Raw genomic sequence first — 25093 nt, 5'->3', positions numbered from 1 at the left:
TCTCAACCACTGCGCCACCAGGGAAGCCCAACCTAGTGAGAGAAGCTTTGATCAAGAAGTTGAATCTGGGACTTCCCTGGCGGTCCAGTGGTTAAGACTCCACGCTTCCACTGTAGGGGGCACAGGTTCAATCCCGGGTTGGGGAAATAAGATCCTGCATGCTGCAGGGCACGGCCAGAAAAAAAAAAAAAGCTATTAAACCGTTCTGCAAAGAGAGGTCATGGGAATGTGGGATGAAAAACAGGGCCCTGGAAGTCTAGAAGAAGAGGAGAGTATAGCTTTGGGGTGTACACATGCGCTTCCCTGCTGCAAAGGGCCCAGCAAAACCCAGCCCCTGGTCCTTCCTGTGGTAAACAGAAGAACAAAATGGTAATTTTACAGACCAATAAACATTTTAAAATAAGAGGCTTAATTCTCCCTGTTGAAAATAAGAGACTTCTCCCCCCACCCCTTTCTCAGAGCACTAACTTTAGAAAACTTGTAAGCTCTTTCTCTGCCTCTTTGAAATGTGTGTCTTTTTAGAAGCTAAATCAGCCTCGTGCAGCTTTAGGATCCAGGGATGTCTCTCCCAAGGCCCTGGGAGCCATCTCTTCGAAATGGAAATATTAGGAGAGAGCGCATCCCTATCTCCCAGTTCCTATGGGAGGGTAGGATCCTAACTGAGATGGGCTCCTTGCTCCAAGTTGCAAAACTACCTCCTGTCATAAAGATACTTTGTTTTTCCTGCAATTAAGCCTATTAATAACACAAAGGATCACCAATTACCGTAAAGTTAGGATGAACGTGTGTGACAAATGGTGCTCTCAAGCCTCTTACTTGAGGACTAGTTACTGTTTATCTTGAGAACATGCGTGTAATGGCTGTATCTGTTTGGCTCTATAACAGGGTGGGATACTTTATCTCTACAATCTCTTAGCAGATGGCCTGTGGCGCACATCACATTCTGGTAATGCTTATTCAAATATAAAACTGTTTTCTTTCCTCCACTACCTTTGTGGAGAGGTTTTCCTGGGTTGGGAAATTTTGTTTTTAATTATATTCCCCAACATAATGCATGTGATTAAAAAGGAAAAAAAAAAAAAAGTGGGAAGGTTTTGAGATGTAAGACCCCTAAATGGGACGGACATGGAAAACCAGTGGGGAGAGAGAGAGGAATTTCTAAGAGTGACGCTGACATTCAACTGAAAATTGTTTCCAAAATGTAAATAATAGCATAATAGCAGCATATACATACAGAGACTACTGTCAGGCATCGTTCTAAGTGTTTTACACATTAACTTAATTAGCTATGTAGTAGTTTGGATTACTGTTCTTAATTATTCACCCCCCACCCTGCCTCTGAGAACTCTCCAGTGGGCAGAAAAGGTATCACGGAACAGCAGAGAAGCAGGCTGAAGTTTGGACTGGTTTTGGAAGTAGGTATGATGCAAACTCTCTTTTCTAGCTAAAAGTGACCCTTGAAGGGCGTGCGTGGAAAGGCCAGATTCAGCTACTCCATAAGATGGGAATGTGAGCCACTCTATTCGGATATTACAAGATATCCCAAACTGGAGGACACTGGGGGCCAGCATATGGCAGACACCAGCCCTGAGCACTGAGGATGTAGTAAGCAGGAGTGGGCCCAGAAGATAAGAAGGGGAAGGGCACTCAGTAAGGATCAGACACTTCCATATGGTTTGGAGGCTGGGAGGCAGGACTGGAATCCCTCATTCCCACCAATGACCAACATGTCAAGTCATTTTTGAGGGTCTGGCTCAAGAAAGCAGAATTACCTTGCCCTGGCCTAGCCCAGCTGCCAAGCACACCCACTGTGAGCCAGATGCTTAGAATGACTTGGGTCAAGAAGACCTGGAGAGGGACCTGCAAGAGGCTTCCTGGGTGGGTGGTAAAGCCTGAGCCCTGAATCATCCTTCTGACATTTACAAAGTCCTTAACCAGCACTGGCCCCACCGCTGCTCCCTGGTTTCCTGCCCTGAGTGCCACAAAGGACCAGGAAATAGTGGGGGGGAGGGGGGAGGGGGGGCAGTGAGCAGTACAAAGACAAGAGGGAAGACGAAAGAAGTAGAACTTCATGACTAATAAAATCTTTACACCTAATTTTTTAGAAGGAAATTGAATTCTGGTGGGGAAAGCAGGCACCACGGTCAGTGAGGCCGGAATAAAAATTTACCTGGAACCTACAGAAGGGAAAGAGGCTGCATTCATTTGGAAGGGACAAAGTCCATGGTAACTGCGCACAGATGCTGGGTCCCCTAAGTGACTCCATACTGCGGCCTAACACCTGGTCCCTAACATTCTCAGCAGCCACTATGAAGGTTGGACAAAAGGAGGCTTTCACTGCCCTGCCTCAGTTGGGCTTCCCTCAGTATCTGGTGTGCCCAGGGTCCTAATCCAGCCATGTTTGAAATGAGGTTGGGGGTGGAGGTGAGGGGGCAAGTCTTTCAGCTTTTACTTTTCCAGGTTTTAGGCAGCCTGGGGCACCTCTGGTCATTTAATGAAGGACTGGGCTCAAATAAGGTATAAATCAGGAACTGAAGACTTACTGGGCTGCACTGGGTCCAGAGCAGGACATTCCGCATGGGCCCAGCACAGCCTAGCAGGCCGGCCTTCCAGGGCTCAGCCCATGGTCTTTCCCGGGTCCCAGCCCAGAAAAGCGGAGGCTTTCTCCTGCGTTTGGAAGACTGACTCAACCCCTCTTCCTCCTAGCTCTCCTAAAGGCCGGGAGACCTCAGGAAGTGTCCTCATCCTACTGCCTTCAACCCCGAGGCGCCTGGCCCCAGGCCTCCCCCGGAGGTCCAGAGAAACCCCGGGCGCTTCCATGCTCTCGGCCTCACCCAAGCGGAGGCCCCTTCATCGCCCCACAGCTCCACTCGGCCCGGGAGGGACGGCCCTTCCCCGCAACCGGCTCAGCGGCTCGCAGGTTCGGGCTAGTCTGGGGCGGGGACTGGGAGCGTCTGAAAGTGGTGAGGAGGGCGGGGACGCGGGCCTCTCTTTAAAGGCCGGGGACCTGAGGCGCCTCGATACCGGCCGGCGACCCCGAGAAGCGCGCCCCATCCGGCTCCCTTCGCCTAAGCCGCCGGGGCTGCCATGGGCCGCTACCGCATCCGCGTGGCCACCGGGGCCGCATTCTTCGCCGGGTCGCACGACCGCGTGCAGCTGTGGCTGGTCGGGGCGCGCGGGGAGACGGACCTGGAGCTGCAGCTGTTGCCGGCGCGGGGCCAGGTCAGCGGGCGGAGCGGGGACAGACCCCGGCCGGGACGCGGGAGGCCGGCGAGGGGCGGGATCCGAGGGCGAAACGACTGCGGAACCGTGCCTGCTAGGACTTCCAGGTGTTGGGACGCCCGGGCGGCTGGGCCAGGAGAGGATCGGGAGCCAGGACCCGGGCTGAGTGCATACCCCTTCTCCCTTCCCGCCGGCCCTGGTCCTCGCAGCCTCCAACTCCTTCTCCAAATGACCCCAGTCCAGTGTCAATATAGGATCAGAAGTCAAGTGGGACGCTCCTAGGAATGAGGGAGCGGGGAGAGCTCAGTTAAAGGACCGATGAAGGTGCTGATACTCAGACATCAATTCAAGACACTGCGGGCCACGCGCCACGCTCCCTCTTCCTCCCGGTGCGATGGGGCGTCAGACACACCGCGCAGATGTCCGGAGGAGGGAACGAGGGAGGCTGTCTTTGGAGGCCTTGTCAACGGAGGCTCCACAAAGGTCCCCTCCTCTCCTGTCCCCACCGCACCTCTGACCCCCCCCAACCCCACCCCCGGCAGGCAAAACGGCCTCTCCTGGGACCCTGCTACTAAGTCTCCGGGTTCTGGTCCCACAGGAGAAGGAGTTTGAGCATGACATTCCCGAGGACTTGGGACCACTGCAGTTCGTGAAGCTGCGCAAACACCACTCCCTGGTGGACAACGCGTGGTTCTGCGACCACATCACGGTGCAGGGCCCTGTAGCCTTCCAGGAGGCCACCTTCCCGTGCTACCGCTGGGTGCAGGCCGACAGCGTGCTGTGCCTGCCTGAGGGCACCGGTGAGGGGCAGTGTCGGGAGAGGGGATGCAGGGCCTGGGGAACTGCTGGGGAAGGGGTGGGGGAGGGCTGCGGAAGGTCAGAGGGCCTTGATGAAAGTGAGTGTTCAGCAGGTTAAGTGTGGAGAAGACAGGACCTTGGAAAAAAGTTATAAAGTACCAAATTTATACACAGAATAAAAAAGGCTGCAAGTGGGGCTGGACAGGGACATAAGTGATGGGCAGATCCCACCCTCCAAGAAGATGAGGACACGGGATGGGAGCCGCAGCAATGATGGGAAACAGGAACAAGTTAGGGCAGGGACAAGTTAGGGCAGGGCAGGTAAGGGTAGCACATGGAGTAGGGGATGGGGGTGACCCCTAAGAGGAGGCAGCTAAGGGAAACAATAAGCAATATGACTTGGAGAGCTGATTTGGTTGGGAAAACATGGAAGAAAACCACGAGGGAGAGGGTGCACACTGACAGGTGGGTGGGAATGAATGAGGACAGCAAATACATAATTTGTTACCGTGGTAAATAAGTAAGAAAGATGATTACAGAGGCAAATGAGGGCAAGGGCAATTAAGGATGGAAACACGAAATACATCACTTTGAGCCAGGTGAGTATAAATGCGGATAAGAACAGGAACAAGTTGATAATATAGACTCTGATGGTAAATCTCAGAAGAGTGAAGTCAGGGAAAGAAAGCAAACAGCTGTTCCTAAAGCCTTTTGAGGACGGTTGAGGTGTGGTAGGTGAGGTTTAGGAGATGAGAAATTAACCAAAGCAATATATAGTAGAAAATAGGTATGGGCATATGAGTGATTGAGATTTTATCACCTTTTTGTTTTTTGGCCACGCCGCATGGCTCGTGGGATCTTAGTTCCCTGACCAGGGATTGAACCTGTGCCCTCCCCGCCCCCCCCCCCAGCACAGTGGAAGCACAGAGTCTTAACCACTGGACCACCAGGGAATTCCCAAGATTTTATCACCTTACTTAAGGTGATTTTTTCCAACCATAGATACTGATGAAATAGGATCAGGTGGGGAAAGACGAGTTAAGGGACAAGAAAGGGTGTCAAACATGAGATTGTTGTCTCAAGACAAGAGACGAGGGTTGAGATTAGCAAAACCCAGAGTGCAAAGTTGGCAATGATAAGATAAATGTGTCTCAGGAATCAATGGAGTGAGGCAAGGCCAGAGATAAACGCAACAGAGCTTGACTGAACACATGGCCTATGATGGCGAAAAGGAAGATGAGGACGAGCAGAGGAGAGCACAGGACCACACAAACCGTGGCCAATTGTCTTAATGTCTCCCCAGCCCGCCTGGCAGGAAACAACGCATTGGATGTGTTCCAGAAACATCGAGAGAAGGAACTGAAAGAAAGACGTCAGATATACTGGTGACCACCCACCTACAGGGCCTCTCAGTGGTACCCCCTGTCACTGACCTGGACACCCTCCCTGAAGCCTTGTCCCCATCTCCTAGCTGGGCCACATGGAAGGAAGGGTTACCCCTGACAATAGCTGCAGGCTGTGAGGACGATCTACCTGCCAATATGAGATTCCACGAGGAAAAGAGGCTGGACTTTGAGGGGACACTGAAGGCAGGGTAAGAACAGGCCTGGAGCTCAGAGTGGGGAAAGGGCTGGGAGATCCAAAAACGGTGGTCAATGGTGAGCGGCTGAGGGATTGGCAAATGGGTTCATGGCTCGATTCCTGTCCTAGGGCTCTGGAGATGGTCCTCAAACGTGTTTACACCCTCCTGAGCTCCTGGAACTGCTTTGAGGATTTTGATCACATCTTCTGGGGCCAGAAGAATACCCTGGCTGGTCAGTGGTTCCCCAGGTCTCTATAACCCCTTGCTGGCCCCTTTTGATGACCCGACCTTCACACTCCACAGCCCCTCACGAGACCTCCCAGATGAGAATATATTGTGCTGGGTCATTTCTCAGAGGCCCCAGATGAAAAGGCAGGGGCTGGATATGGGATGGTCACGTGCCTGGATCACTGGGGTAGGGCCTGGAGGAGGGACATCCCGGCTGTGTAAACATCCTCCTCCTACACTCCACCCCGACCCCACAGAGAAGGTTCGCCAGCGCTGGCAGGACGATGAATTGTTTGGCTACCAGTTCCTCAATGGCACCAATCCCATGCTGTTGAGACGCTGCACCTCTCTGCCCTCCCGGCTAGTGCTGCCCTCGGGGATGGAGGAGCTACGGACCCAGCTGGAGAAAGAACTCCAGGTACCCCTCCCACCCTGTGTTGTTCTCTCCTTGGCGGTGTGGCCAGAAGTAGTCAAGGGCAGGGACCAAAGATGAGTCAAGGAAGGGAGGCTGTGGTAACCTACAGCCCCTTGGTCCAGACTCCAGTGCTAGAAAAACCTAGAGGTGATACAGTATGTAGGGAAAATTATGAGAGGCTCCCGGTGTAGAGGGGAAACAGGGTAGATTCCCAGGGTGCAGATGGGGCCAGAGGTGTCAGCAGGGACAATGACATTCCCTGGCTGACGTCAGTGCTCTGGACAGCAGTGTTCATGGGCAGGGAGAAGGGTAGAAAATATGCCATCAGATGGGGAGAACTGCGGGGGTTACTTGGGTTTGGAAGAGGTGAGCTACATGTGAGGAGGACGAGCGAGGCAGGATGTGAGCATGCCGTGTGCATGTGTGCACATGTGCGCTGGCCTCTGCGGCAGGGCTGGGCAGGGGAGCCTCTGTGGATTACTTGGCAGAGAAGGTGAGTTTTAGGGAGTGAAAGAGCATTTGCTGAGCTGGTGACAGCTAAACACAAGGTGTTCAGATCATCGAGGGCTAGTGGGGAAGAGACCTGGCCATCTCGACAAGGGGACAGCTTGCACACGGGACTGAGCAGGCCTGGTTCTAAAATCAGATCTGCCACCACACATCCCTGGGCAAGATGTCTACCCTCACTAGGCTGTTTCTTCACTTAAGATGAGAGGAATCGGGCCAGATGCTCTGGTTCTGCCGATAGGACTCTGCAACCGACATAGGATGATGGCAAGAATTCAGATACAGGTCTTGAATGTCTTCCCCCTTTGCCCTGGCCCTCTCGGGTTAGACTTCGAACTCTAACGATGGATACATTCCTCCTTTCCCCAGAACAGTTCCCTGTTTGAGGCTGATTTCATTCTCCTGGATGGAATTCCAGCCAATGTGATCCGAGGAGAGAAGCAGTACCTGGCTGCCCCCCTTGTCATGCTGAAGATGGACACCAGTGGGAAGCTGCTACCCATGGTCATCCAGGTGGGGCGCCCTCAGCATCCACCTCCCAACACTGCTTTCTGTTCACCTCCACCTCTGCTCCCGAGGAACCAGCCCCCTGGCTCTTGACTCCCAAACCCCAACCTCACACAGTGAGACATGTTCTCGTGTCACTCCGCTTAAAGCCTGGTTTCTCCTGACTCACCCAACTGGCAGGACTTGTTCAAGAGTCATAATGGCCTTTTGGAGTTCTCGTCCTATACCCGATGGTTCTCTAACTTTATTGTGTATCAGAATCACCTAGACAGCTTGTTAAAACACAGCTTGCTGGGTCCCAGCATGAGACTTTCCAATTCAGTAGGTCTGGGATGGGGACTGAGAATTTGCAGTTTTAACAAGTTCCAAAGTGATGCGGATGCCGCTAGCTTGGGAACACACTCTGAGAATCGCTATTTAATCTCTCAGTCCCCTCTCTTTTCTCCCACTGGTCTCAATAGTTAGTTAACAAATACTGTCAATTATCTCCCACACCCAGCTTCCCTTTCCATCCCCCACCATAACTCAGACCCCCATCACGTTTCTCCCAGACCACTGCCGGGATCTCCTCCCTGGACTCCCTGCTTCAGACTCCCCTGCATTCAACCCGACGACCATGGTGCTCGCACAGTGCCACAGCTAGTGAGAGGCAGCGTGGGAGGGGCCTCATTCCTCCTCCTAGATTATACCTCCTGGACGCGATAATCGTACTTACTCATCTGTTTCCCCAAGACTGCTGGCCATAATGTCACACATAAAGTGGGAGTTCAATGAAGGCTTAATTTCTCTTTTTCCCAGATCCAGCCTCCCAGCCCCAGCTCTCCGACCCCACCACTGTTCCTGCCCTCAGATCCTCCACTTGCCTGGCTCCTGGCAAAGTCCTGGGTCCGAAATTCAGATTTCCAACTGCACCAGCTCCAATATCATCTGCTGAACACCCACCTGCTGGCTGAGGTCATTGCTGTGGCCACCATGAGGTGCCTCCCGGGGCTGCACCCGGTCTTCAAGGTACAACCTCTACCCTCCATGTCCCCCTTCACTCAGACCCTAGAGAAAGGAAACAGCCCAGTATCAAATGATATTGCAGCAGCAAAACAAAATTTTTATCACTCTGTGAAAGAAAGAGGTGAGAACAGAAGGAAGACTGCATCAATATTTTGAGACTTGTGTTTTAATTAAGTCAAGTCACTTAAGGTTTCTTCAGGACATATTACTAAGGAAACCCTCTGAAATTCTCAGAGATCTGACAATCTAACAATGGGCCTAGAGTACAGCCGGAATATTGCTAGTAAAACAAAAGCCTTGATCCTGCCTAAGGAGATTTACGATTTAGCCAGAATGACAAATGGTGCCCATAAGAACTACCCAGAGAACAACAGCTGGATCTAGAATCTGAAACCACAAGAGACAGCGATAAACACTAGAGTACTGATGGAGTATGTTCCACCCCAACAGAGTTTGCTAAGTAGGAGCAGGTCAAGAGGCAAGGAGAGCGGCACAGCAGAATCAGAACTGGGGAAGGGAGGGAATAGTAGCTGCCGCAAGCCTGGATATCAGACCGGAGACAGAAAGGTCAGAGGTCTAAGCTCCTGCAACACCCAGAAGCCCAAGGGTGGGTATTGCAGACTGACCCAGAAATCTTGTCATTTTATGAAAGAGTGAGCTCAGCATCTATTGATCGGCAGAAGGCAGTGACATAAGGCTTGTGCTTGAGTAAAAATGTCCTCAAAATCTTGATGACACTTTAGATATAGGGAACAAGACAGAGAAGGGATGAAACTGATAGAAGCTTATGAACCAGAGCAATTGTCAGAAACAGGGAAGCCTGGAAAGAAGCCAGTTGGGAAGCAAAAATGAGGTTCAGTTTGAGGTACAGGGAGTCATAAATGTTGGTAGGACATGCAGGTGAGCACCTGGCAAGGAGAACGACTGAACTGTGTTTCAGCCGGGGGCCCCGCCGACCCCCAAGCCTGGCCAGCAGTAGCTGTGGCCTCTCCGAGTCTGGGGTGACACAGACAAGATGGAGACCAGTGTGATGAGCAGCATCTTGGATTTTACTGATCTCACGGTGCTCCTGCACCACCGTCTCCTGCTCACCCTGAAGAGGCTAAGCCTCTAGGCACACTGAAAATCCCCCTTTACGAGTTCAGCCCTCTGCCCAACTATCTCCATTCCCACAGCGACGTCATGGCAAACAGCTGCATCGTAATCAGTACACGCAGGAGAGCCAGGCCAGCAATGTCCCAGAGGTGACCTGCACAGGCTCTGGATTCGGACTGCCGGGGTCTGAAGCCTGAATCCTGACCTCTGTGCTTCCCAGACGTGAGCTCAGTGTCCTCAGGTCTAAATGGGGATGACAGGAGGCCCATCGTGGGGTTGCTGAAGGCTGAAACGACCTAATAGTGTGACACAGGCTAAAAGCTAGAAAAAATTAGTTCTTGCAATGATTTGTTAAGAGTTGTTTGTCCCAAGGTATCTCTGCTCCTCATGTGGACTTTGGGCTTTCCATGACACTCAGCACCTTTCATGAACTTTGTGAAAAGTTGCAGTCCAATGTGAGCTGCTTTGACCTCCTGGCACCAGAGTTATCTCTGCCTCACACCCTGTGTCCACCAACAACTCAGATAAATACCAATGCTACGTGAAACCTGTACATAAACTGGGTGTAAATGAAGACAAAATAGTCTGAGATAAAAAGAAATGCATGTGAGGATGAGATAGCCGTTTTTAATAGCTAGGGAAAAGCCATTTCTTGAAAAGCTATAAAATATAGACGGGACCTCACTGCCTAATTGGGGGTGGGGGGAGATTTGACGACAGCCGCTCTGCTGCTTACATATGTGGCTCAGTATGGCTCCTCTATCTCCCTAAGGGAACCCACCCCCCAAAAAACCAACAGTGAAGCGACCAGGGGGTGGAGGCATGGCTTTGGTAACAAGTAGAGAGGCTAATTTAAGCTGTGAGGTTGTAAGTGACAGAGTATAAAAGCAAATTAAAAGGGGCTGATTCTCAAAGGCCACCTACACCCCAGGTGGAAATCATAAAGATAAGCGATAACAGCTAGTATCTAAGGGCTTCTGTGTGGACTAAAAACTCTTCATACATCACTCACATAAGCATCACTGCAGCCTCCTGAGACAAAAGACCCTATTATCACCCGCTGTTGACAGACGAGGGGCTAGACAGGAGATAGACAGGTCAACACTTAGAAGGTCTGGTACCTCGGATGAGTATCAAAGTGAGTGCTGAAGTGTAGAGTGAAACCCAGGTCAGTCTGGCTCCAGAGCCTGACTCACAGGGGCGAAAAGATCACGAGAGTGAGTGATCACAGAAGCAGGAAGAGAGGAGCCTGTCAAGGGAGGAAAGCATCAAGAGTAGGCACCATGCTGCCTACAAGGAAGGACCCAAGCATGTCCTCCATAAACCACCCCCTCTAATCTCCCCCATCCCAGCTCCTGATTCCACACATCCGCTACACGATGGAAATCAACACCCGGGCACGGACCCAACTCCTCCCAGACGGAGGTATATTTGATAAGGTAAGGAGGGGATGGGGCATGGGGCTGCCTCACCGTCTGACTCTCTATGATTTCCTGCCACTTTCAAGATCCCAGACCAACCTGGGTGAATGTCCTGACCCTTAAACCCATGAGCCTGTCCCTTTATATCTATGTCTCTAAATGTGAAAATGCCACAGCTGAACCCCTTATATACTGTGTGCTGGCTTCCTCCTCAAGGCCTCGCATCTCTCTTGTCCCAGGCAGTGAGCACCGGTGGAGGGGGCCACGTGCACTTGCTCCGCCGGGCCCTGGCTCAGCTGACCTACTGCTCCCTCTGTCCTCCCAACAATCTGGCTGACCGCGGCCTGCTGGGAACCCCGGGTGCTCTCTATGCCTGCGATGCTTTACGGCTCTGGGAGATCACTGCCCGGTGGGTGAGACGGGGAGCCGAGAAATGCGGCAGGGGAGAGGGCAAGTGGGGCTCTGGCCTGAGGTCAGCATGGGGCAAAAGGAACCTGAAAACAAGAAGGTCCAGACAAGAGGAGCAAAGGACTGGATCCTGGGGAGAGATGAGGAAGCGTGAGTCAGTGCGTACGGCCTGAGAAGGAGAAGGCTGGGGACAGAGAACCTACGTTGGGAAAGCTGTGGACTGGGAGGCTGAGGGATCTGGAAAAATCAGGGGTTTTGTCAGGGAGAATGGCTGTCAACCATGTATAGGGATCCTAGAACTAATGACCCACGTGTCCTTCCTCTCTAGACTAATTTGTAGAAAGAGTTGGGAATGACCCAAAAGGCAGGTCTTGAAGAATCTATACTCAGACATATTGAGAGTCAGCTGGGCAGAGACCATGGAAAAGTGCAGGGGTCAAAGGCCGAAGCTTTCTCCTCTCAAGGAGATCACCTCCCTTCTCCCCTGGGCAGCTACGTGGAGGGGATCATCCACCTTTTCTACCGCGGGGATGATGTCGTGAGAGGGGACCCTGAGCTGCAGGCCTGGTGTCGGGAGATCACTGAGGTGGGGCTGTGCCAGGCCCAGAACCGAGGTGAGAGCCCTCCCCAGGGACAGGAGCTCCTTGGACACTCTGCCCAAGCAGAGTCTGGGTTCAGGACCCCAACCCCTCATGCCACCCCCTCTCCCTCCACACGTCAAACATCTGAATCCCATTCCCACCTCCTAAGACTCAGGACAATTCTAGATACCCCAGGATCATCCTCCGCAGAGACCCTGGCCATCAACCTTTACTTCCACCCCATCCCCTAACCTGCCACAGCATGTGACGCCACAGGGCCAGAACCTGAGCCAGCAAGGGATCTGCCCAGGCCCTGCTGGGGCTCACATTCTCTCCTCATGCTTGTCTATTCCTACTTGAGGATATAAATGTGAAGATTCTTCCACCAAAGCCCTTCTGTTCTCCCTCTTCTCCTCCTGCTTGCTACTGTCCAGCACACGCATAGAAAGTCCAGGCCTACTGCACACTGACCACAGTGCAAGGTCATTTCCAGATGCAAACACAATGCTCTGCACGCTTTGGCTCAACCCTGAACTCGGTGCCCTGCCCCTTGAGGCTCACATTTCTTTGGCCAATCCAGCCTCTCCCCACCGCTGCTAGGATCCAGCCACCATCTTTAGCACCCCACCTGCATTCTAACCTCTGGGGAAGAAACAGCCTTTCTTGAGCTCTTCCTAGATTCCTCCTCCTCTTTCTCTCACACGTGGGTCAGCCTGGATTCTGCTCCAAATTGTCCTTGCGTCCCCGCCCCTCATACTTTGCACCAACATCTCTGCCTCTGTGGGACAACTACAAACATTTGCTGGGGAGCCGCTATGGCCGGCCTCTGAGGGTGCCGTGAGCAGTAACACAACACCCGCCCTCTGGAGGGAGCGTCTCCCTAGGGAATCTGTGTCTGCACCACCCCCCTTCCAGGACCAAACTTTCTCTAGTACATCTCGGTATGTCCCTTGGGCTCCACGTGCTACCAGGAGACCCCTCCTCTCCCTGGCCATCTTTTCCCCAACCAGTATCTACATTTGGAAAATGAAAATAAACATCCACATGTGAACTTTAACCTCCACTAAGTGCCTCTCATTCTCTCTTCCTCCACTGTTCTTCAGTTCTCATAGCTCACCTTCACCTCACTTTCCCAACAGACTCTTTGGAGAAAGTGTGCTAAAAACGGCCTGAGATTAGCAGTCAGGAACCCGAGTTCAAGATCAGCCTCTGCCTTCTCCCAATTATGCAGTCCTGACAAGCAGTTTAATCTCTCTGGTCTTTGGTTTTTGTTTTTTTTTTTTAATCTACAAAAGGGAAGTGATTATATTTGTTCCACTTAACTGACAGGATTTCTGGGTCTCTGAACCCCCCACCTCCACTGTGAATTGAATGGCCTGACATAATCTTTGCGGAAAGCCTCTCTTGGCTATGACCCTATAAATCTATGACTTCTCTTATCCTTCACATTATAATTCAGACACTTGTAATTCCCCACCTGGGAATAGGAGGAAGCATCCCTAAATTCTCAACCACTTTTTGAGGCAGAGGATTTTTTTTTTTTTTTTGAGGCAGAGGATTTTTGATCACTCAGAACTTTTCAGCCCCCAACCCTTCCAAAATAACAATACTTATTATTTATTGAGAACTTGTTCCACACCAGGTGATTATCTCATTTATAAAATAGGTATCACCTACACTTTACAGGTCAAGAGGTTGAGGTTCAGAGACGTTAAGTAATTGGCCTAAGTTAACCCAAATATATTACTTGAATCTGAATTGAAATCCATGTCTGATGCAAATATATTTGAATAAATGAACTAAACAAACAACAATCAATTCCAAAACGTAGACATCCCAAGTCTTCGGCCTTTATTTCTCTCTTCTCAGACTGCAGCCTCTAAATCCTGTTTCTTTCCTGCCCAGGTTTCCCCATCTCCTTCCAGTCCCAGAATCAGCTCTGCCATTTCCTTACCATGTGTGTCTTCACGTGCACTGCTCAGCATGGGGCCATCAACCAGGGCCAGGTATGGAGAGCTGAAAGCCCAGGTCCTTGAAGGCAAGTGTCTGGACCTTGGGATGCCCAAGGGAGAGATGCGGGTTCAAATCCTAAGTACCAGGATCCTAGGGTTGCAGTTTCTTCCCCCAGCTGGACTGGTATGCCTGGGTTCCTAATGCCCCATGCACAATGCGGATGCCCCCACCTACCACCAAGGAAGATGTGACAGTGGCCACGGTGATGGGCTCACTACCTGATGTCCGACAGGCCTGTCTTCAAATGGTCGTCACATGGCATCTGGGGCGCCGCCAGCCAGACATGGTAAGAGAGGACCCTGGGGAAAGGGAAATGACAGTTGGAAGGGAAACATAAGAGTGAAGGGCTAGGCTCTAGGTGTGTCTGACTCAAAACTGACTGATCCTTTGTTCTTTCTTAGGTGCCTCTGGGGCATCACAAAGAAAAGTATTTCTCAGACCCCAAGGCCAAGTCTGTACTAAACCAATTCCAAACAGATCTGGAAAACTTGGAAAGGGAGATTACAGCCCGGAATGAGCAACTTGACCTGCCCTATGAATACCTAAAGCCCAGCCTCATCGAGAACAGCATCACTATCTGAGCTCTGGGACACCCCCACCGGGAAGACTGCAGATCAGCTCTGGGACTGACAGTTCCATATTGAGTTTCATGGTTTCCTAGTCTCTGCTGCAGAGGCTCTATTTCCTCCCCCAATTAAACCCCCTACATCTGCATCCCATGAGCCCAAGGGCCTTCACTTTTCTGTAAAGGGCCTGATAATATGTTAGGCTTTGTAGGCCACACAGTCTGTCACACTAACTTCAGCTCTCCTATTGTAGCACGGAAGCAGCCACAGGCACCGTGTAAATGAATGCTGTGTTCCAATAAAACTTTATTTACAGAGAGTGAAATATGAACTTCCTGTGTCACAAAACATCCTCCTTTCGGTCTAGTCAACCATTTTAAAATGCAAAAACACACAACAAAACCCTGTGCTTCGCTACAGGGATGTGCACAGGCTACAGGCTGGATTTGGCCCTGGATTTGGGGCAGTACCTGCACAACGGTACCCTGCCGTAGCCTGAGGCACTGACCTTACTTGCAAAACATCCAGAGGATGGTAGGGTGGGTGGGGAGGGTGAGGAACATTTCTTGGAGAAATCGACTACCTCAACTAATTCTCCTTTCCCAGGAGCTTGACTTCATGCCTGGCCAACTTAAAAATTCCTGACTCTTCTTTGGCAACTTTCTCTCCACCCCTGTGTCTCCTATTCACACACCTACCCCAAAAGTCCCTGAATGAGAATGGTGCCCCTAAGGCAAAATAAAAACTTTCACCCCCAAATGGCTTCCTTCCGAACAGTCTCAAACAAAAGAGACACGAGGGCTTCCCTGGTGGCACAGTGGTTGAGAGTCCGCCTGCTGATGCAGGGGACACGGGCTCGTGCCCCGGTCCGGGAAGATCCCACATGCCGCGGAGCGGCTGGGCCCGTGAGCCATGGCCACTGAGCCTGCGCGTCCGGAGCCTGTGCTCCGCAACGGGAGAGGCCACAACAGTGAGAGGCCCACGTACCGCAAAAAAAAAAAAAGAGACACGAAATAATGTCTCAAGGCCACTATCCCAGGCTCTTCAGTACTCTGGGGTCTCTAAGTGTTTCCCAGGTTCCAAGTTCTCTTTCACGACCCTTTTAAGAACAATCTGCACAAAATAAATGGAAAAATACCACAAAGTTATGCTAACCACTGACAGTATTTGTCTGGTTCTGGGGTCTTGGGATCAAAGTGACCCCTCTCAATTACGCTATGACCACTGTCCTCACTAGAATGGGTACAACATACTCAGTGCAAAACTGTGCTCTTCAAACACCACTATTTCCCTGAATAATTATTACAAATCTGTTTTTCACCAGTGAGGTGTACAAACTTTTTCTTTGGAGGGTATGATCCATTCATATTTTTAAAATCTTGTACTCTACCTTGTTCAAAGGACCTATGATCCGCTTCCTTGGTTTACGGTAGGGAAGAAGATTGACATTTGTGTGTACTTATTCCTTTCTCCAGCACATTTGGCAGGGTCACTCACCTTAACAGCTTGTTCATTGAATCTGCTTTCCTTGCACTTTTCCTAACGCCCATATTTTTCCTGGATTTGGCAACCACAACTCTTCAGTATTTCGTGTTTGGTAACAAAACGTTACTTAAGTATATCCAATGCCAAGAACGCTCAGCAATTTTAAAGCGTTCTAGCCAGAACAGCACGCTTGGGCTCGGGAAGGGGCTCTATGTCTTCTTTTACTGTGTCAGAGTGTCTATTTTAAAGGGTAGGGATGAGTAGAGAGGAGATAGAGGCGTTCTCTCTCGGTGTAAATCTCTATGTCTCACTTACCACGTCTCCATCACAGGACACCACCCGAGACTAAGGTATCTGAGAGAAAAATGACATAATTTCAATCCTCGGCTGCTGAGAGCGCATCGCCAAGGTTACCAGGAGCTCCGCCAGAGATAAAAGCTTTCCTGAGGCCGGGCTACCATTTCTTCCTCGTCACGTGACTTGCCAGACTTGGTCACATGATATACTGGCTCCTCCCATTCCAAACTGGAGAGGGGGGAAATCCAAGAAACCGGAGAACTTTGCTCCTGCAATACTCGCACCCCAGCTACATATGGGTCAATAAGGGATTCCCGAGGGGCCGCTACGATTTCAGAAACACCGCCCTTTCCCGCCGAAGTCCGAGAGGACCCGGAGGCGCCAGCGTTCTCCGCCTGGCGCCCGCCAGCCCGATGGTTGGGCCCGGAAGCCACGCCCCCTCAGTCGCTCTCCCTGCGCTCGGTCCTCCGCGAGCCCCCAAGTCCAGCTCTCTTCCCCCCACCCCGCTCATCGGGGCTTCCTCTCACCGCCTTCCTATCTGGCCCACATCTAGGCGATCCCCGACTCCCTTCTTCATGGCGTCGCTTCTGTGCTGTGGGCCCAAGCTGGCCGCCTGCGGCATCGTCCTCAGCGCCTGGGGAGTGATCATGTTGGTGAGGGGACTGCCCGGCGACAACCGGAGAGGAGAGGGCCTGAGGGGCCCGGGTGTTGGAGGGCTGGAAGGCTAGGAGACACCAGGCGTTTGAAAGCAGCAGACAGGCCGGAGGGGGTGGTTGATTAGCCGCTGGAGAACGAGACAGAACTGAATTGAGAAATGGGGAATTGGAAGGGAGAGGGGGAGCTGAAGCTTGGAATGGGCCCGGGGGCTGGTCAATTTGGAGTACCCTCAAGGTAGGAGGAAGAAGAGCTACGTTCTTGAGAGATCCTTGAGCTGAATGGAGGGCAGTGGGGAAAGGGAGAGCTTGTTCCCGAAATGGATAGCTGGGCCTTGTTTCCCGAGGACTCTACCCGACCCACTTCAGGAAAAAGTAATATGGAGAAGTGCCGATTCCCTTTGACCCCCTCCTCCCTGTCCCGTGATAATGACGCCTCTGGAGAGGATGAAAATCTGGTTCCTGGTTGCTCATTATTCCTAACCCTTGCCCCAGCCAAGTCTTCTCTATGTCACCATTCATGCCCTGTTCCGGGTGACTGGAGTCCAAATCCGGCAACAGGCATCCCTAATCCCAGCTCATTCTGGTAATTCCCATACCCAGATGTTGTGGCAACATTCGAAGTGGGAGGAGTTCAGGCAGTGACCAGGTCAGGTGCCTGAGTTCAACAACCTACCCTTTCCCTTTTTGCAGATAATGCTCGGAATCTTTTTCAATGTCCATTCCGCTGTGCTAATTGAAGACGTTCCCTTAACGGAGAAAGATTTTGAGTAAGTGGAATGGCGGGGGAAGTGGTCAGAATTATGGGCGGGGAATTGCAGGAGGCTGGATGCTTGGGGCCCAGAGGCTAGGGAACTGGCTGCTCTGTTTAGCGCACAGGAGCAGTCTTGGGAGTCAGACCTCAGCGGCCATCCTAAACCCATCGCTTTAGGTGTGGCTTCTTTAGGTATTTTCCTTGATTTCTCTGTGCCTCCTCCACCTATGCAAAGTGTATGCTATAACAGAACTCACCCCATAGGGTTATGAAGATTAAGATAATACACGTAAAAGCGTTTAGAACGGTTACCCGGCACATAGTAAGTGCTCTGTAAATGTTGGCTGCTGTTAATAATGTTTCCGATATTTCTCTGCCTAATCCCCACCCCTAGGAATGGCCCCCAGAACATATACAACCTTTACGAGCAAGTCAGCTACAACTGTTTCATCGCCGCGGGCCTTTACCTCCTCCTCGGAGGCTTCTCTTTCTGCCAAGTTCGGCTCAATAAGCGCAAGGAATACATGGTGCGCTAGAGCACCGTCGCGTTCCCCCTCTCCAGCCCCCTCCTCTATTTAAAGACTCTCCCCACCCAGTCACACCCCCCCCCACCCCCAGTCTGGCGCCCTCTGCGGACTGGGTTTCCCTGGCGATAGACTGAATCCCTTGTTCTTCAACCTCTGGCGCCCGGCTCCAGTGGAGGGAGGTCGGGGCTGGCCGTTCCCTGTCCCTCCGGCCCCCTCGCCTTGTCTCGTTACACAATAAAGAGAAACTGCTCTCTTAAGCCTCGTGTGTGTGCATGGGTTGCGGGGCAGGCATCCGGGCTGGAGCTCGGACTCCAAATAGGGAGTCCCGACCCCTCGACGGAAGTGGAGTGAAGCCGGGCCGGAAGCGAGGCGGTGTCTTCCACTCTCCTTCCCGCGCGCCGAGGCGGTCAGGCGGTGAGCGGCCGAGCTGGAGCCAATCAGCTGCGGGAAGGGGCGGGACTTCCTGCGCGGGGGCTGGAGCCGTTCGATCGCCCTGCTCTCCGTGGTCCGGGCTCCGAGGTAGCGGCGGCAGCAACGTCTCCGTGAGGAGGCGCGCGGGGCCATGACGTCAGCGTCTACAAAGGTTCGACCTCCCTCGCGGACAGCGCTCCCTGGCGGCCACGGGAGGGCGGGGCCCCCAAGTTGGCTCCCGGCTCTTCCATCCCGGGCGAGGGGCGGGCGGGAGTCCAGCCTGGGGTGGGGCTAGGGGCTCCGGGCGGTCCGGCGCGGCACTGTGCGCCGGCCCCCCGTAATGCTGCCCCGCCCCCCAGGTCGGAGAGATCTTCTCCGCGGCGGGCGCCGCCTTCACGAAGCTCGGGGAGCTGACCATGCAGCTGCATCCCGTGGCCGACTCTTCCCCCGCGGGGTACGTGAGCCCGGGCTGGGAGATGGACGCTGAGAGCGGACGCTGGGTCTCGATCACAGACACCGACACTCTCTAGGGCAGGGACAGATGTTAGTTTCCCTTTGTGCCTGGCACAGCGCAGAGTAGGTGTTAATAAATGATTGTTGAATGAATGAATGACAGATAAACCACAGACCGAGGCTCATAATCCGGACTCATTTCACAGCCCTGCCCTGCTGCGAACTGGTAGACCATAGACCGCCACCACTACCCACACCACACCACCCCCCAAATCATGTGGAATTCTGTCAGACTGCAGCAGACTGTGTTTAGAGGCTCTGTCTGTAAGACCCCCACTTGTTGGATGGGTTTCAGTGGGCTGTTTACATAAGCAGCTGTTTCACGTTGATGGGGGAGAAGTTTTCTTCTAAGGTGGCGGTTGTTTCAATATCGTGTGGTTGGGGGTCCGCAGGGTTCCCACGGCGCCTTAAAAATTTTCTTTTTTGCTTTTGTTTTTGTTTTTTTAAGGAGGACCTCTTTATGCAAGGGGCCCCAGGCATCGCGGGGAGGAGGCTGGTTGCTGTGGAATGCGTAGCCTGTGGGCTGGCTCCACACCCCTCTTCCTCCCACTTTCGCTATTCCCTTCTCCCCTTCTGACAGTGCCAAGTGGACGGAGACGGAGATAGAGATGCTGAGGGCTGCTGTGAAGCGATTTGGGGACGATCTTAATCACATCAGCTGTGTCATCAAGGAACGGACAGTGTGAGGGAGGGTTGGCTGGCAGAGAAAGGGCGGGTGGGCAGCTTTCTTCCTCCATACCCATTGTTCCATCTTCCTCAAACTCCCTTCCAGCTCAACATCTTTCCTACTTTGTTGCTAGTTTTGTTAGCAACAGAGTCCCTGGAGAACTGAAAGAATAAAAGAATTGTCACAATTGGTCAGAAGTCACTAAAATGCTGTGGTAATCAGGACCTTACAAGAATTTGATTTTAGGTTTCCAGAGACACCCAATAATTGAATTTGGTAATAGGAAGTCCCTGGTTATTTATACAGATCTTTTGAGACTCTACTGTGGTGTTTCCAGGGATATTATGGTTCTGAGCTAGTGGATCAGGATCTATTAATAAGTCTCAATCTCCCGGTAGGTCACCCAGGCTTACCTGGTAGCCTTCCACATTCATACATCTCTCCCAGAAGAGAAGTAGAAGACGGGCCTTTCCCACTCTCAGTTGGACTCCACTCTTCAGGCTCCATTTGCCCTAAGTGACTGCAAGGCTTCAGGAAAACGAGGACCCTAGCAAAGAGTCGGGGCCCTCACCTGGATTCTTATGAAGGGGCTCCCCAGTGTTCTTTCAGAGTTGCCCATTGCCCCTGTCCTCCCCTCCCTGCTTCCCTTAGCCTCTCTGATGACTCCCTTCCTAGCTTGCTCTCTCTTCTCTTCAGGGCTCAGATAAAGGCCACCGTGAAACGCAAGGTATATGAAGACTCCGGCATCCCCCTTCCAGCTGATTCACCCAAGAAAGGGCCCAAGAAGGTGGCATCTGGTGTCTTGTCGCCTCCTCCAGCTGCCCCTCCACCAAGCAGCTCCAGTGCCCCTGAGGCCGGCGGTCCCCCCATAAAGAAACAGAAGGCTGGTAAGGGCTGTGGAGTTGGTGCCTGGGGATTAAAGGTCCCATCTGAGGTTCAGTGAGAGAGTTGGGCTTGGGTCAAAGGACAGATCTCTTTTCCTCTCCCAGTGAAGGTTCCCAGAGGGTGGCTGGGGTAGGGGAGGGAGGGAGGGAGGGAGAGCGGGAGAGCTTGAAACTTGGGGAAGTGGGCGGGTTGGGGGGGACCATCAGGGAACCTAGAACCTAGGTTGTGCCCCTCTCCCAGATGTGACACTCAGTGCTCTGAATGACTCGGACGCCAACAGTGACCTGGTGGATATCGAAGGGCTAGGAGAAACTCCTCCAGCCAAGAAACTCAACTTCGACCAGGGTAGGAGTCCTCCTCCTCCCACAACGGCTGAAGGGGTGGGGGAGGGTCTCAGCAGGATCCCCCTCCCAGGGGCTGTGGAAGAGAAGGTTCCCTCCTGTGCATGCAGGGGATTGGGTCTGCAAAGAGCTGGTGCTCTAGGGAGGTGGGAGTCATACTTGGGGCTCGCCCCATCTCGGCCCATTTTACTTCCTGTTCCAGACAGCCTGACCCTGGATTCTGGCCTTCTCTTGACCTCCGCTGATCCTCCTCTGCTCTCTTGCTGAGCCTTCCACCTCTCACCCCTCTCACTGTTCACCCTGGACCTGTGGACCGGTTGGGACTCTGAGCAAGGCCTGCATGAGAGAGGGTGGAAAGGCTGCCGGGTGGCCCACCTTGCTGTTGCTGTATGAGCATCTTCCTTCAACCCCTATGACCCCCAACTGATGGACATTTTTATACGGAAAACAGTAAAGATCTCCCTCTCAGCTTGGTGCCTTCAGCCTGACATTACTGGAGTGCAAGGGACACCTCCCTCTCTCCTTAGACCCCGGGGCTCAGCCCCTCCTCAGCAGCTCTCACCACCCTGCCTGGAGCAGCACAGCCAATATTGGCAGGCTTTCTTCCCAGTGCCAATATTTCTGTGCTGCTAGAGCCAGGGGAGCTGGGTGTGGGCAACAAAGGTTCCACTTTGCTCTCTGAAGGCAGCACTTACTCCGGGGTCTCTGGCAGGCAGTACTCCTGAGACTACCCTGGGGATTTCAGAAGGGCAGCTTCCAGTGATTTCACACCTCCATTTCCACCCTCATCCCCCACCCCCGCCACCTCACCAGAAGGCCCCAGATGTTTTTCGTGTCGCTTCTCCAGGGTGGCCTCCCCGGCCAGGCCTCAGCGGTGCCTCCCCCACCCTCGCTCTAACACCACAGTGTGGTTTGGACGTGGCCACAGTGCCGTACAAACCACAGTGTGCTGCTGGGGCGGGAGCAGGACTGGGGTGGGTTGAGAAGAAGGGAGCACGAGGCAGTGCTGTGAAGACCCCTACCACCAAGGGTGGGAAGGCTTAAAAGGCAAACATGGCCCCAAGAAGCGTTGGGGAAAACAAGAAACCAGAGCTAGAAGCTGAGCAGGCAACTGGAGGGAGAGGGGCCTAAGGGGTGAGCTCGCAGTGTAATAAGACTGGAACCATCTTCCTTGTAGGAACTCTGCTCAGGGGATCCCTAGGGTGGGGTCAGAGGCAGAGGAAGCAGGGAATGACTGGGGGGGACCAACAGACTGCCTCTTGACTCAGCAAGGGCAGGGACCCAAGGCTTCCTGTGTCCGTTCCTCCCCTCCCTGGGTCAGAACCCAAGAGAAAGCAAGGAGAGACAGAAGGCCAAGGACAGCAGGGTTGGGAGTTGGCAGTCCAGAGGTGGTGGGGCCGGAACATGGTCGGGAGAGGGGGGCCGGAAGTCGCCCTGGGCCCTGGGCCTGCCACAAGATGGAGGCCAAAGGCAGGAAATGGAGGCCAGGGGGAAAGGGGAGCAGCAGGGCACAGGAAGAGGGCCATCTGGACCTGGGGGCCAGGTAGTCCACCCCCAGCACTGTCCCCACTCCCCGTGGACCCCCAGGACCCAAGTCCCACCCCCCGCAACAACCCCCCCCAGCCCCTTCACCAGGCCCAGGAAGGCAGGCCCACCCCAGAAAGCCACGTTTAAGCTGAGACAAACATGCCTCTCCCCACCCCCACCCTAGGCCTTCCCTCAGCCTTTTTCTCCTGTCCAGGACTTGATTTTTAAAAAACACCCACCAGAAAGCAAAATCCAAGGGCCAAGACCCCTTCCGCAAATCACAATAATATCCCCTAAAACCCAAAAGTTATCCTCCTACCTCCCATCCCACCCTTTACCACCCCCACCTTCCGACACACCCCCCAAAACTCTTAGCAATCAAAAAGATCTAAGATGGTGGTGTAAGCAGAGTTTTCAGGCCCCGGGGGATGCCGGACCCCCTCGGTCGAGACCCCTATCTGTCCAGCATCAAATCCTGCCAAGGCGTTCTGCTCCTCACGCCACCCCCGTACCCCCAAAACCGAACAGCTGCCCCCAACTCCCATCCTCGGCAGAGCCTTTGTGGGGATGAAACAGAAATCAAACACTATACTAACGGCTGGGGATGTTGGGGGGCCCTCTGGCCTGTCTTTGGTTTCCATCTGGGGGACTCCAGTTTCGGGGTGTAAGAGAAAGCCTCTCCAATCATCCCCCCAGTTTCAAGGCTGACAAAGCCCGACCCCACCCCAGCACGCACCTCCAAACCTCCCCCCCAACCGCCACGTCTCTCCTGAAAACAGGGGACACTTTCCTCCCCACTTACCTCAGCTACTCTCCCCTGAGATCCTGGTCCCCTATTTTGAAGGGAACAAAATTTGGGGTGCATCCCTCACATTTGGGGTGCAGGAGAAAGGAGCCGCCCCAGTCGCATCGCTGGCCTCCTTCCTCTCGGCTGGCTCAGGGAGTGGGGAGTGCCCTAGGGAGGGGGGACCCCCACAAGAGAGCACATGAGGGGGCTCCTCCACTCCCAGTCAGAATTGGGGACACCCCCCCCCAAACCCGTCCCAGCCCATCCGTCTCCAACTCGGCGGGAGAGGCAGCTGCAATGCCCCAGTCAGATTCCCCCAACACTACATTCCTCACCCCATCTAGAGGGGTCCCGGGGGCCCCAAAAAATCCCAAAAAAATCTAGGATGTTGGCTGGACGGTTCTGGACTAGCTCCCCAAATTTGGGGTCCTCAGATCCCCCCGTTTTTTCAGGAAAATTCCGTCTTTCACCTGCCTCCCGCCAGCCCTGCTCTGTCCCGATGCCAATTTTGGAAGTCACTCCCTCCTTCCTCCTCCCCGTCTCTCCAGGCCCCCCCCCACCCCCCCGCTCGGGGGCTAGGGTCCAGGACACCTGGCTTCCAGGCCGGGGGAGGGGGGCACTCCTCGAAGGGCTAGGGGCCAGGAGGTCAAGCTCATAGCCCCAGTCTTAGGGAAGCAGGAAAGCCCGATCCTCCCTTCCCCTCCCCCCTGGCTGGTCTCCGTGGTGGTTTAGGAAAGCCTGGAGGATTGGAATCTGCCATTGCTGTTGCACAGGCAGTTTTTTTCCTTGGGTTGGGGGGGTGGGCGGTGGGAGGGAGAGAGGGGAGGAGAGCCAAAGAGAGCAGGGACCGGGGTGTGCAGAGCTGGCCTGGATTACCCCCCAGCCCCTGCTGCCGTGGGGAACCCCCCCCATCTCACCCACACTCCCAGTCCTCTGTCTGCTTTCTGTTTGGGGCTCTTATCCTAGAAAATCAGGGTACAAGATTCCCCTCCTTGTACCTCACTACCACCTCTCCTTGCACAGTTCCAACAGACTGCCCTAGTCAGGGGTGTCCACTTTACCACAACACACTCCATTTCCCCCCCATCTGCCCCCAAACCAAGGTATGTGCCCTTAAGAAATTGGGGTTCAGAGTTTGAAACCACCTTTTCTCCCTCAGATCTATCCAGGCCACATAGAAATAAGGGGAGATACACTCCCTTTCCGAATTTCGTCCTTCAAATCCTGGGAATATTTGGAGGTTCACTAAAGAAAGAGACTTCTAGAATCTGGGGTGAGCGGGAGCTATAAGCAAAGGACATCCCAAAGCAGCATCATGCTCCAAATTAAGTGAACCCTAAAATCAATCTCACCTCACGATCCATCACTCAGTTACACCAAATGCACCCAAAGAGTGGCAAAACACCCCAAAATAAGGACACCCCAAAACTTTAGTCTCCTACCCTGGGCCCTCATCTTGTTTCTCCCCCTGGAAAAAGCCTCCTGGCTCTCAGTGCATACACAGAAATATCCCCCTCCTCAAAGTAAGTTTGCACAACATTCAAATATAAAGCTTTGCTCCCCGGCAAGGACCCACAACCACAGAAGGCCTTCAAACTTGCTCCCAGGTTCCTATTACGTTCCACCTCAAGCTAATAAAAACCCCAAATTGAATTTCATGTCCCCCCAAATATAATCTGAACCTCAAAACTTATCTGGCACCCCAAAACAGACTGCACCCCAAAACCAGCACAATTACTCCACTTGAAATCAGATTGTCCACATACACTGATGACTATGAATCCCCAAAACAAAATCCTCATCCACCTCTGAAAAACACGTAGCAGGTTCCCCTGATATTCCAAGATGACAAACTCCAAATTGTGGGTGTCAGAACCCCTAGAATTAACTAACGTAGC

General features: G+C 53.0%; 3 protein-coding genes and 1 long non-coding RNA gene across 19 annotated transcripts in view; 3 read left to right on the top strand and 1 right to left on the bottom strand.

The window, feature by feature from the left end:
• Nucleotides 1-23944, bottom strand: part of LOC137212881 (uncharacterized) — a 155976-nt gene extending 132032 nt beyond the window's left edge. For 2 of the 11 annotated variants that reach the window (XR_010937678.1, XR_010937677.1), the window contains exons 1-6: nt 23211-23514; nt 20069-20202; nt 16149-19816; nt 14001-14081; nt 8123-8306; nt 33-3500 (exon numbers count right to left, since the gene is read on the bottom strand). This is a non-coding gene — a long non-coding RNA (uncharacterized lncRNA). Of the gene's footprint in view, nt 1-32; nt 3501-8122; nt 8307-13956; nt 14082-16148; nt 19817-20068; nt 20203-21040; nt 21180-23210; nt 23519-23665; nt 23739-23786 lie in introns of those variants that run through there. The other 9 variants (XR_010937672.1, XR_010937670.1, XR_010937674.1 and 6 more) reach the window with 9 other exon arrangements.
• On the top strand, nt 2819-14667 carry ALOX12 (arachidonate 12-lipoxygenase, 12S type). Of its 3 annotated transcripts, XM_067716944.1 has the most exons (14): nt 3088-3222; nt 3821-4022; nt 5324-5405; nt 5492-5614; nt 5731-5834; nt 6088-6248; nt 7122-7265; nt 8058-8267; nt 10712-10798; nt 11020-11189; nt 11681-11802; nt 13675-13775; nt 13898-14068; nt 14184-14667. In XM_067716944.1, the coding sequence occupies exons 1-14, from the start codon at nt 3088-3090 to the stop codon at nt 14361-14363; spliced, it is 1992 nt and encodes a 663-aa protein (XP_067573045.1). In that variant the 3' UTR covers nt 14364-14667. The 3 variants fall into 3 exon arrangements, with proteins under 3 accessions (XP_067573044.1, XP_067573046.1, XP_067573045.1); XM_067716943.1 differs by lacking the exon at nt 3821-4022 and having other exon boundaries at nt 2819-3222; nt 5324-5614; XM_067716945.1 differs by lacking the exons at nt 3821-4022; nt 14184-14667 and having other exon boundaries at nt 2819-3222; nt 5324-5614; nt 13675-13807; nt 13898-14033.
• On the top strand, nt 16639-18321 carry RNASEK (ribonuclease K). The gene is made up of 3 exons (XM_067716974.1): nt 16639-16783; nt 17477-17553; nt 17932-18321. Exons 1-3 carry the CDS (start codon nt 16706-16708, stop codon nt 18071-18073), a joined length of 297 nt encoding a protein of 98 aa, XP_067573075.1. The 5' UTR covers nt 16639-16705; the 3' UTR covers nt 18074-18321.
• On the top strand, nt 18493-21349 carry C19H17orf49 (chromosome 19 C17orf49 homolog). 4 transcript variants are annotated; one of them, XM_067716981.1, is made up of 6 exons: nt 18493-18647; nt 18835-18929; nt 19569-19670; nt 20352-20542; nt 20781-20885; nt 21088-21349. In XM_067716981.1, the coding sequence occupies exons 1-6, from the start codon at nt 18627-18629 to the stop codon at nt 21090-21092; spliced, it is 519 nt and encodes a 172-aa protein (XP_067573082.1). In that variant the 5' UTR covers nt 18493-18626; the 3' UTR covers nt 21093-21349. The 4 variants fall into 4 exon arrangements, with proteins under 4 accessions (XP_067573082.1, XP_067573081.1, XP_067573084.1 ...); XM_067716980.1 differs by having other exon boundaries at nt 21084-21349; XM_067716983.1 differs by lacking the exon at nt 19569-19670 and having other exon boundaries at nt 21084-21349.
• Nucleotides 23945-25093: the final 1149 nt, after the last annotated feature.

This window comes from Pseudorca crassidens, chromosome 19 (assembly GCF_039906515.1).
Source record: "Pseudorca crassidens isolate mPseCra1 chromosome 19, mPseCra1.hap1, whole genome shotgun sequence".
NCBI classification, from domain to species: Eukaryota; Metazoa; Chordata; class Mammalia; order Artiodactyla; family Delphinidae; genus Pseudorca; species Pseudorca crassidens.
The sequence above is the reverse complement of the archived record's forward strand: the minus strand, read 5'-3'. Positions and strand labels throughout refer to the sequence as shown.